Source organism: Balaenoptera physalus (genome assembly GCF_965194825.1).
Source record: "Balaenoptera physalus genome assembly, chromosome: 19".
NCBI classification, from domain to species: domain Eukaryota; kingdom Metazoa; phylum Chordata; class Mammalia; order Artiodactyla; family Balaenopteridae; genus Balaenoptera; species Balaenoptera physalus.
The window spans coordinates 6778640-6791140 of record NC_138900.1 but is presented as its reverse complement, the minus strand read 5'-3'; the positions used below and the strand labels follow the sequence as shown (position 1 = coordinate 6791140).

Below are 12501 nucleotides of genomic sequence, written 5' to 3'. Positions count from 1 at the left end.
GTGTGTCGGAGCTATTCCTAAGTCGCACTCCATCCCAGACTCCAACTCTGATCCCAACCCCCACTCCTGACTCCAAGAATAAGGCTCAGGATGAAGCAAAACCATCCACTGCCCACTTCACCTGGTAACCAAAAGGCTGCTGAGCGTTAGATGATTGATTTTTAGACCGTGTCATAATGTCCCATCTCAGAGCATCCTGCCCCCAGACCCCGCACCTCCCAGTCCCAGAGAAACTCCCATCACCGCATCTCTCCCAGTATTGGGAGGGGCAGAAGATCTTGAGGGCACAGGCAGAGACGGGGAAAGCCGTCTGGGGTCCACAAAGCCATCTTGGGGAAGAGGGAGCCCAGACTCACCTGGCCCTTGCCCGTCAGGGTCCTGATGGCCATTGCTGGGTCCCAGGCATGCACCTCCAGAAGAAAGGACCAGGCCTAAGTCCGCAAAGCTACAGGAGGAAGACGGAGCAGAGAGGGGGTCAGTTCTGGCCTAGACAGACAGACACTTTGCCAAAGATGCCTCATAACAGAGGGGACCCTGGTCTCCTGAGAGACAAAGCAAAGGATCAGGGCAGGGTGCCTGAGGCCCCCCTTCTTTTTTTTTTTTTTAATAAATTTATTTATTTTTGGCTGCATTGGGTCTTTGTTGCTGTGCGCGGTCTTTTCTCTAGTTGGGGCGAGCAGGGGCTACTCCTCGTTGCGGTGAGCGGGCTTCTCATTGCGGTGGCTTCTCTTGTTGCGGAGCACGGGCTCTAGGTGCGTGGGCTTCGGTAGTTGAGGCACGCAGGCTCAGTAGTTGTGGCTCGCGGGCTCCAGAGTGCAGGCTCAGCAGGTGTGGCGCACGGGCTTAGTTGCTCCGCAGCACGTGGGATCTTCCCGGACCAGGGCTCGAACCCACGTCCCCTGCATTGGCAGGGGGATTCTTAACCACTGCGCCACCAGGGAAGTCCCGAGGCCCCCATTCTGTAGCGATCACCACTAGCAATCAAGGGGTTCAGCTCACTGCACCCAAACAGCAGCTCTCAGAGAAGTAACTACAGTTATCCCCAGATGAGGAAATCCAAGCACAGGAGGCCATGGCCATTGCTCAAGGTCATAGAGACATCAAGTGTCAGAGTGAGATTCAAACCCAGAAGTCTGCCTCCAGAGCCAACCCCTTTTTTTCTTATAATTTTTATTTATTTTTAATAATTTTAATTTTATTGGAGTAGAATTGATTTGCAATGTTGTGTCAGTTTCAGGTGTACAGCAAAGTGAATCAGTTACACATATACATATATTCATTCTTTTTTAGATTCTTTTCTCTTATAGGTCATTACAGAATATTGAGTAGAGTTCCCTGTACTATACAGTAGGTCCTTCTTGGTTATCTATCTTATATACAGTAGTGTCTTATAATTTTTAAATTGTGGTAAAACACAGAAAATATACCATTTTAACCATTTGAATATATACAATTCAGTGGCATTTAATACAGTCACAACGGTGTGCAACCATCACTGCTATCTACTTGCAGGACATTTTCATCATCGCCCTAAAAGGAAACCTTGTACTTAATCAGTCACCCCTGAATCTCCCTTCCCCAATGCCAGCCCCCCCTCATAACCACTAACCTTTCTGTCTCAATGGATTTGCCTATTCTGGACATTTCATATCAATGGAACCATATCATATGTGACATTTTGTGTCTGGATTCTTTCATTCAGCACAACGTGTTCAAGGATCGTCCATGCTACAGCATGTAATCAGTGTCTCATTCCTTTTTATGGTTGAATAATATTCCATTGTGTGGATGCACCACATTTTGCAGAGCTCCTTCTATCTGTCCTAAAATCCAAGCAGTATCCAAGGATCCTGGACTCCTGCTTAAGATGTCATTTAAAGGAGGATTCCAGCTGTTGAGATGAAGTTGAAGAATTCTTTACAAAGAGAAGTTGGTGCTCAGACTGTGGTCACCCCCATTCATTCGTCAAACATGCTCTGTGCCCCATGTGAGTAACAGGCTCCATTTGGGGTTCTGAGGGCAGAGAGATGAGTGAGATGTGATCCTGCCCTCGAGGGACTTCCTGCCTGTGAGGGAGACAGGCCTGGACATAGACCAGGTGGTGGGCTGAATAATGGTCCCAAAAGATATCCCTGGGATGAACTTTTTAAAAATTTTTATTAATTAATTAATTTTTAAATTTTTGGCTGCTGTTGGGTCTTCGTTGCTGCGCGCAGGCTTTCTCTAGTTGCGGTGAGCAGGGGCTACTCTTTGTTGCGTGCGTGGGCTTCTCATTGTGGTGGATTGTCTTGTGGAGCACGGGTTCTAAGCGCACAGGCTCAGTAGTTGTGGCTCACAGGCTCTAGAGCACAGGCTCAGTAGCTGTGGCGCTGGGGCTTAGTTGCTCCGCGGCATGTGGGATCTTCCCGGACCAGGGCTCGAACCCGTGTCCCATGCATTAGCGGGCAGATTCTTTTTTTTTTTAAATTAATTAATTTATTTGTTTGTTTTTATTTTTGGCTGCGTTGGGTCTTTGCCGCTGCGCGCAGGCCCTCTCCAGCCGCGGCGAGTGGGGACCACTCATCGCCGCGGTGCAGGGGGTCCTCACTGTCGTGCCTTCTCCTGCCGCGGAGCACGGGCTGTAGGCACGCAGCCTTCGTAGTTGTGGTGCGTGGACTCAGCAGTTGTGGCTCGCGGGCTCTAGAGAGCAGGCTCAGTAGTTGTGGCACACGGGCCCAGTCGCTCCGCAGCATGTGGGATCCTCCCGGGCCAGGGCTCGAACCCGTGTCCCCCGCATTGGCAGGCAGACCCCCAACCACTGAACCACCAGGGAAGCCCCAGGTGGATTCTTAACCACTGCGCCACTAGGGAAGCCCTGGGATGAACTTTTGATGTGATTAAGTTAAGCATCTTTCTTTTGCTTTTTTGGGGGGGTTGGTGAGTTCCTGAATGCAGCCAGCCTCTCCTGACTCAGAGCAGAGCGGGCTGTGTGCAGATCACAACCACTTGTAACATTTGTAGCAGAGCCAGGCTGTGAGCTCAGAGCCCCAGCAAGTTCTTAGAAAAACCAAGTTAAATATGTGAGCTTTCCACAGGCTGCCTGGAGGGACTGATGTTTGTGGGCTCTGGAAAGCCCCATACACTGCAAGGTAGATAAAAAACACTAAGTTTGAGTCTTTGGGCAGGACTGTAATCCCAGCCTGGAACCCTGCCTCTCAAGTTACGCATCCTGAGATGGGAGGATGATCCTGCAATGCAATGACAAGTGTCCCAAATGCAATGACAAGTGTCCTCAGAAGAGGGAGGCAGAGGGAGATCTGACGCGGAGGAGAAGCCCATGTGACAGAAGTAAAGAGGAGCAGAGTCAGAGAGGCAAGGCACTACGCCTCTGGCTTTGAAGCTGAAGGAAGGGGCCACGAGCCAAGGGATGCAAGCAGCCTCTAGAAGCTGGAAAAGGCCAGGAAACGGATTCTCCCCTAGAGCCTCTGAAGGAAGCATGGCTCTGATGACACCTTGATTGCTGCCCAGTGAAAACCAGTTCAGACTTCTGGCCTCCAGAACTGTAAGAGAATACTACATCTGTGTTGTTTGAAGCCACTGAGTTTCTGGTAATTTGTTAGAGCAGAAATGGGAAACTAACACGGTCCAGAAATAAAGACTCAGAGCCTCACGTGCCTCCAGGCAAACAGCTGCACGTACACCCAGCTACACAGGAACGCACCCACCTGAGGGCTGAAACCAGTGGGTGAAATTTTGATGAGGAACAGAGGCTTAACCACCTCCTCATGAGTCACTAACTACGGTAGCGCCCCCTTATCCGCGGCTTCACTTTCCACGGTTTCAGTTACCTGAGGTCAACTGTGGTCCAAAAACACTGAATGGAAAGTTCCAGAAAGAAACAATTCACAAGTTTTAAATCACACACCATTCTGAGTATCGTGATAAAATCTTGCGCCGTCCCACTCTATCCCACCTGGGGCATGAATCATCCCCTTGTCCAGCGTATCCTGCCCAATAGTCACTTAGTAGTTGTCTCGATGGACTGTCGCGGTATCACAGTGCTTGTGTTCAAGTAACCCTTATTTTACTTAGTAATGGCCCCAAAGTGCAAGAGTAGCGATGCTGGTAATTCGAATATGCCAAAGAGAAGCTGTAAAGTGCTTCCTTTAAGTGAAAAGGTAAAAGTCCTCAATAAAGAAAGAAAACAATATCAGACTTCCCTGGTGGCGCAGTGGTCAAGAATCTGCCTGCCGGGACTTCCCTGGTGGCACAGTGGTTAAGAATCCGCCTGCCAATGCAGAGGACACGGGTTCGAGCCCTGGTCCGGGAAGATCCCACATGCCGCAGAGCAACTAAGCCCCAGCGCCACAACTACTGAGCCTGCGCTCTAGAGCCCATGCTCCATAACAAGAGAAGCCACCGCAATGAGAAGCCAGCGCACCGCAATGAAGAGTAGCCCCCGCTCGCCGCAACTAGAGAAAGCCTGCGCACAGCAACGAAGACCCAACACAGCCAAAATAAATAAAATTAAAAAAACAAAAGAAAAAAAATCATATGCTGAGGTTGCTAAGATCTATGGTAAGAATGCATCGTCTGTCTGTGAAATTGCGATGAAAGAAAAAGAAATTAAAAAAAAAAGCGCTGTTAGGATTCAGCGCTTTCACTGTCATGGCCCCGGGTCCAATCCCAGGTCGGGGAAGGTCCCACAAGCCGCATGGCCAAAAAAACAAAAAAATGAAAAACCCCCAACAAACTGCAAAAGTTACAGCCACAGCGCATAAGCATAAGTGCTTTACAGAAGAGGCATTAAATTTGTACAATGAGATTTTTTGAGAGAGTCCACATTCACATAACTTTTATTACTGTATATTCTTAAAATTGTTCTATTTTATTATTAGTTATTATTGTTAATCTCTTACTGTGTCTAATTTGTAAATGAAATTTTATCATAGGTACGAGTGTTTAGAAGAAAACAGTGTGAAAATTAATAAAGGCGAACCTCATTTAAAGTGGAGTTGGGGGACTTCCCTGGCGGTCCAGTGGTTAAGACTCCATGCTTCCAATGCAGGGGGCGCGGGTTCGATCCCTGTTCAGGGAAGTAAGATCCCATATGCCGCGTGGCGCAGCCAAAAATTAAATTAAATTAAATTAGATTAGATTATTTAAAAAGTGGAGTTGGGAGGCCAGGAGGGGGAGTTCTCAAGCAGCACCACTCCACATCCATCACAGGCCCTAATGGAAGAAGCTTCAGCAGGAAAGAACCATCTATTATAGGCCCCAACCAGAAAAGATGTACATTGCATCCCCTACAAGAAATCAACTACCGCAGCAACTAGGCCAATGAGAAACCATCACCACTCTGAATTCTCACTTTTCTCCAATGGACTTTCATTCAAAAGAACCCCTCTCAATTTCCTGGGTTTTTTTTCTCCATAAGATAAAGTTCCTCTCTTGTTTGTTGGACTTCCTATGGCTTTTGCTATAGCCTGCTTGTCCCGAATTGCAATTCTTTGCTGTTCCTGAATAAGCCCATTTTGCTGGTAAAATAACCGCTGCTTTATTCTTTAGGTTAACAACAGTATATAGAGGGTTCAGTACTATCCAAGATTTCAGCCATCCACTGGGGGTCTTGGAATGTACCCTACGAGGATAATGGGATCTACTGTAATTACAAAACGAAGAGGATAACTTTTTAAAGTGGAGAAACGGCAGATGCCACCTTAGCCAAGTGATTGAGGCCAATGTGACCAGTGATGGGCAAGCGGACATCACAGGCTCCTGCTCTGTTAAGGACACATCTCACTCCTAAGGTATTCCTGCCAAAAGCATGTAGCCTAAATCTAATCACAAGGGAACAACCAACACATCCAAACTGAGGGACATTCTAGAAGCACGTGGTCTGCAATCTTCAGAATTGCTAAGATCATGAAGGTCAAAGAAAGACTGAACAACTGTTCCAGGTTAACGGAGACTAAAGTGACGACAACGAATGCAGTGCATGACACGGGATTTTCTTTTGCCATTAAGGACATTATTGGGACAATTAGCAAAATCTGAAAAAGGCCTGCAGATTAGCTAATTAATAGTATTGTATGGATGTTCATTTCCTGATGTGAGCATAGTGCAATGGTTTTGGAAGAAAATGACTGTTTTTAGAAAAAACACAGAGACTTATGGAGGCTGGGGGCACGCAGAGGCCCAGAGGGAAGGGGACAGACACAGAGAAAGAGAAGCAGAGACCCAGGGAGAGAGAGGCAGAATGGGGGTTGGGGTGGTGGTGGGAGATTAGAGAGGGGAGATGAGACCCAGAGAGAGGGGCTAGGGCTTTCGGGTCAGACATCCCTGGGTTCACACCATGTCGACAACTCATCGGCATTGTGATCTGGAAGAAGCCATGAATCTCCCTTGCCTGTTTCTTCTTCACCTGCTAAGTGAGGAAAAGGTACATTCTCCCTCCTGGGAAATGGCCGCAGATCCGCACTCGGCTAGACTCCTGGAAAACAGCGGGTGCCCAATTCCTGTGCGCTGAGTCGATGGCACTGGGGCACTGGGGCTCTGAGGCAGCCTCACGAGTGACAGGAGGGGGCGGGGAGCCGCCCACAGCGCCCTTCCCCTCCCACCCAGGCAGACTCGGCCCGCCTCCTGCGCGCCTGCCTCGGTCAGCCCACACCCAACGGCAGCCTCTCGTGTCCGCCAGTTCGGAACTCACCTGTGCGCCCCCGCGGGTTGTGCACGGCGGCCAGGCCTTCCCGCCCTCCTTCGGGCCCCGGAAAGCGCCTGCGCGGTCGCTGTCTCGGAACCTCAAGTCCTGGTACTTAAAACTGCGCTCCGCAGCTGGACTGCATTTCCCAGAAACCACTGCGGCTCACGCTCCTCTAGGCCTAAGGCCTCTGAGGGCAGGGGAATGCTGGGAAATGGAGTCCACGAGTAGAAAGTGGGGCGGGAGAAAAAGTGCTGTAAACAGCTACTTTGCAGCTGGCCGAAACATGGTATTTGGCAACTGTATGGCTGTACTGGCACCGTGAATATTTCCATTATAGCCAAAGTTTTTCACTGCCCTCCACAGGAGGCGACGTCATAGTCCAGTTAACCCATCTAACTCAAATTTCTCCTACCAAAGCAAAAGTTTTCAAGACACCACCTAAACTGATGGTGAATGAATCGAGCCTCTGTTACTTAATTATTCAATTTCCCTGGGCAACCGCCTTCCTGTTTGGCTCAGTTTCATCCATCACCTCTTAAAGGACAGCGTGGTAAAGGAAACAGACCCCTATAGTGGGAGCTGGAGATGGCCAGGAATGCAAGGATGCATTGGGTTATTATAAATTCGTCTGTTAATATATCAAAATAATAAAATCTTGTTGCCGAAACTCGGACTCCGTTCACCGGTGCTGAATAGAAATGCGGAGTCAGAGTTTTGGGTGAAGTAGAAAAGAGTAGCTTTTATTGCTTTGCCAGGCAAAGGGGCCACAAGGGGCTAATGCCCTCAAGACTGTGTGACCCACCCTGGAGGGGGTAATGAGGAGTTTTATAGTGTTCAAGGAGCAGGGCGTGATCAGCTTGTGGACAATTCTCGGATTGCTTGGCATCAAGGTGAAGTTTCAAGCATCATCAATCTTCTGGTTTCAACCAGTCTAGGTTCTATGTTCTTTTTTTAAAAAATAAATTTATTTATTTATTTTTGGCTGCGTTGGGTCTTCGTTGCTGTGAGCGGGCTTTCTCTAGTTGTGGTGAGCAGGGGCTACTCTTCCTTGCCGTGTGCGGGCTACTCACTGTGGTGGCTTCTCTTGCTTCCAAGCACCGGCTCTAGGCATGTGGCCTTCAGTAGTTGCAGCAAGCGGGCTCAGTAGTTGTGGCTCACAGGCTTAGTTGCTCCGTAGCATGTGGGATCTTCCCAGACCAGGGATCAAACCCATGTCCCCTGCATTGGCAGGCGGATTCTTACCCACTGCGCCACCAGGGAAGTCTACTTCTACTTTTTTTTTTAAACATCTTTATTGGAGTATAATTGCTTTATAATGCTGTGTTAGTTTCTGCTGTATAACAAAGTGAATCAGGTATATGCATACGTATATTCCCATATCCCCTCCCTCTTGCATCTCCCTCCCACCCTCCTGATGCCACCCCTCTAGGTGGTCGCAAAGCACCGAGCTGATCTCCCTGTGCTATGCAGCTGCTTCCTACTAGCTATCTATTTTACATTTGGTAGTGTATATATGTCAATGTTACTCTCTCACTTCGTCCCAGCTTACCCTTCCCCCTTCCCGTGTCCTCAAGTCCATTCTCTACGTCTGTGTCTTTATTCATGTCCTGCCCCTAGGTTCATTAGAACCTTTTTTTTTTTTGATTCCATATATATGTGTTACCATACGGTATTTGTTTTTCTCTTTCTGACTTACTTCACTCTGTATGACAGACTCTAGGTCCATCCACCTCACTACAAATAACTCAATTTCATTTCTTTTTATGGCTGAGTAACATTCCATTGTATATATGCGCCACATCTTCTTTACCCATTCATCTGTCGATGGACACTTAGGTTGCTTCCATGTCCTGGCTATTGTAAATAGTGCTGCAATGAACATTGTGGTACATGACTCTTTTTGAATTATGGTTTTCTCAGGGTATATGCCCAGTAGTGGGATTGCTGGGTCATATGGTAGTTCTGTTTTTAGTTTTTTAAGGAACCTCCATACTGTTCTCCGTAGTGGCTGTATCAATTTACATTCCCACCAACAGTGCAAGAGGGTTCCCTTTTCTCCACACCCTCTCCAGCATTTACTGTTTGTAGATTTTTTCATGATGGCCATTCTGACTGGTGTGAGGTGATACCTCATTGTAGCTTTGATTTGCATTTCTCTAATGATTAGTGATGTTGAGCATCTTTTCATGTGTTTGTATATCTTCTTTGGAGAAATATCTATTTCGGTCTTCTGACCATTTTTGGATTGGGTTTTCTTTTTTTTTTTGATACTGTGCTGCATGAGCTGCTTGTATATTTTGGAGATTAATCCTTTGTCAGTTACTTCGTTTGCTGTGCAAAAGCTTTTAAGTTTCATTAGGTCCCATTTGTTTATTTTTGTTTTTATTTCCATTTCTCTAGGAGGTTGGTCAAAAAGGATCTTGCTGTAATTTATGTCATAGAGTGTTCTGCCTATGTTTTCCTCTAAGAGTTTTATGGTGTCTGGCCTTACATTTAGGTCTTTAATCCATTTTGAGTTTATTTTTGTGTGTGGTGTTAGGAAGTGTTCTAATTTCATTCTTTTACATGTAGCTGTCCAGTTTTCCCAGCATCACTTATTGAAGAAGTTGTCTTTTTTCCATTGTATACTCTTGCCTCTTTTATCAAAGATAAAGTGACCATATGTGCGTGGGTTTATCTCTGGGCTTTCTATCCTGTCCAATTGATCTATATTTCTGTTTTTGTGCCAGTACCATACTGTCTTGATTACTGTAGCTTTGTAGTATAGTCTGAAGACAGGGAGCCTGATTCCTCCAGCTCCGTTTTTCTTCCTCAAGATTGCTTTGGCTATTCAGGGTCTTTTGTGTTTCCATACAAATTGTGAAATTTTTTGTTCTAGTTCTGTGAAAAATGCCATTGGTAGTTTGATAGGGATTGCATTGAATCTGTAGATTGCTTTGGGTAGTAGAGTCATTTTCACAGTGTTGATTCTTCCAATCCAAGGACATGGTATATCTCTCCATCTGTTTGTATCATCTTTAATTTCTTTCATCAGTGTCTTACAGTTTTCTGCATACAGGTCTTCTGTCTCCTTAGGTAGGTTTATTCCTAGGTATTTGGTTCTTTTTGTTGCAGTGGTAAATGGGAGTGTTTCCTTAATTTCTCTTTCAGATTTTTCATCATTAGTGTATAGGAATGCAAGAGATTTCTGTGCATGAATTTTGTATCCTGCTACTCTACCAAATTCATTGATTAGCTCTAGTAGTTTTCTGGTAGCATCTTTAGGATTATTTATGTATAGCATCATGTCATCTGCAAACAGTAACAGTTTTATTTCTTCTTTTCCGATTTGGATTCCTTTTGTTTCTTTTTCTCCTGTGATTGCTGTGGCTAAAACTTCCAAAACTATATTGAGTAATAGTGGTGAAAGTGGGCAACCTTGTCTTGTTCCTGATCTTAGAGGAAATGGTTTCAGTTTTTCACCATTGAGAACAATGTTGGCTGTGGGTTTGTCATATATGGCCTTTATTATGTTGAGGTGGGTTCCCTCTATGCCTACTTTCTGGAGAGTTTTTATCATAAATGGGTGTAGAATTTTGTCAAAAGCTTTTTCTGCATCTATTGAGATTATCATATGATTTTCATCCTTCAGTTTGTTAATATGGTGTATCACATTGATTGATTTGCGTATATTGAAGAATCCTTGCATTCCTGGGATAAACCCCACTTGCTCATGGTGTATGATCCTTTTAATGTGCTGCTGGATTCTGTTTGCTAGTATTTTGTTGAGGATTTTTGCATCTATGTTCATCAGAGATATTGGCCTGTAGTTTTCTTTTTGTGTGACATCTTTGTCTGGTTTTGGTATGAGGGTGATGATGGCCTTGTAGAATGAGTTTGGGTGTGTTCCTCCCTGTGCTATATTTTGGAAGAGTTTGAGAAGGATAGGTGTTAGCTCTTCTCTAAATGTTTGGTAGAATTCACCTGTGAAGCCATCTGGTCCTGGGCTTTTGTTTGTTGGAAGATTTTAAATCACAGTTTCGATTTCAGTGCTTGTGATTAGTCTGTTTATATTTTCCATTTCTTCCTGGTTCAGTCTCGGAAGGTTGTGCTTTTCTAAGAATTTGTCCATTTCTTCCAGATTGTCCATTTTATTGGCATATAGTTACTAGTAGTAATCTCTCATGATCCTTTGTATTTCTGCAGTGTCAGTTGTTACTTCTCCTTTTTCATTTCTAATTCTGTTGATTTGTCTTCTCTCTTTTTTTCTTGATGAGCCTGGCTAATGATTTATCAATTTTGTTTATCTTCTCAAAGAACCAGCTTTTAGTTTTATTGATCTTTGCTGTTGTTTCCTTCATTTCTTTTTCATTTATTTCTGATCTGATCTCTATGATTTCTTTCCTTCTGCTAACTTTGGGGTTTTTTTGTTCTTCTTCCTCTAATTGTTTTAGGTGTAAGGTTAGGTTGTTTATTTGAGATTTTTCTTGTTTCTTGAGGTAGGGTTGTGTTGTTATAAACTTCCCTCTTAGAACTGCTTTTGCTGCATCCCATAGGCTTTGGGTCGTCGTGTTTTCATTGTCATTTGTTTCTAGGTATTTTTTGATTTCCTCTTTGATTTCTTCAGTGATCTCTTGGTTGTTTAGTAGGGTAATGTTTAGCCTCCATGTGTTTGTATTTTACAGTTTTTTTTTTTCCTGTAATTGATATCTAGTCTCATAGCTTTGTGGTCAGAAAAGATACTTGATATGATTTCAGTTTTCTTAAATATACCAAGGCTTGATTTGTGACCCAAGATATGGTCTATCCTGGAGAATGTTCCATGAGCACTTGAGAAGAAAGTGTATTCTGTTGTTTTTGGATGGAATGTCTTATAAATATCAATTAAGTCCATCTTGTTTAATGTGTCATTTAAAGCTTGTGTTTCCTTATTTATTTTCATTTTGGATGATCTGTCCATTGGTGAAAGTGGAGTGTTAAAGTCCCCTACTATTATTGTGTTACTGTCGATTTCCTTATGTATTGAGGTGCTCCTATGTTGGGTGCATAAATAGTTACAATTGTTATATCTTCTTCTTGGATTGATCCCGTCACCATTAGGTAGTGTCCTTCTTTGTCTCTTGTAATAGTCTTTATTTAAAAGTCTATTTTGTCTGACATGAGACTTGCTATTCCAGCTTTCTTCAGATTTCCATTTGCATGGAATGTTTTTTTTTTTTCTATCACCTCACTTTCAGTCTGTATGTGTCCCTAGGTCTGAAGTAGGTCTCTTGTAGACAGCATATGTACAGGTCTTGTTTTCGTATCCATTCAGCCAGTCTATGTCTTTTGGTTGGAGCATTTAATCCATTTACATTTAAGGTAATTATCAATATGTATGTTACTATTACCATTTTCTTGATTGTTTTTGGTTTGTTTTTGTAGGTCTTTTCCTTCTCCTGTGTTTCCTGCCTAGAGAAGTTCCTTTAGTATTTGTTGTAAAGCTGGTTTGGTGGTGCTGAATTCTGTTAACTTTTGCTTATCTGTAAAGGTTTTAATTTCTCCAGCGAATATGAATGAGAGCCTTGCTAGGTAGAGTTATCTTGGTTGTAGGTTCTTCCTTATCATCACTTTAAATATGTCCTGCCACTCCCTTCTGGCTTGCAGAGTTTCTGCTGAAAAACCAGCTGTTAACCTTATGGGGTTAACATATAACCTTGTATGTTATTTGTTGCTTTTCCCTTGCTGCTTTTAGTACTTTTTCTTTGTATTTAATTATTTATTTAATTATTTATTTATTTATTTTTGGCTGTGTTGGGTCTTCGTTTCTGTGCGAGGGCTTTCTCTAGTTGTGGCAAGCG

At 44.3% G+C, this 12501-nt stretch overlaps 1 protein-coding gene across 4 annotated transcripts in view; it reads right to left on the bottom strand.

Annotated features, from left to right (window-relative positions):
- Nucleotides 1-12259, bottom strand: part of LOC309647978 (uncharacterized protein) — a 31336-nt gene extending 19077 nt beyond the window's left edge. For 3 of the 4 annotated variants that reach the window (XM_082435906.1, XM_082435908.1, XM_082435907.1), the window contains exons 1-2: nt 6689-12259; nt 357-445 (exon numbers count right to left, since the gene is read on the bottom strand). In XM_082435906.1, coding sequence (XP_082292032.1) covers nt 357-389 — 33 coding nt within the window. In that variant the 5' untranslated portion in view covers nt 390-445; nt 6689-12259. Of the gene's footprint in view, nt 1-356; nt 446-4978; nt 6520-6688 lie in introns of those variants that run through there. The other variant, XM_082435909.1, reaches the window with a different exon arrangement.
- Between the last annotated feature and the right edge of the window lie 242 nt (nt 12260-12501).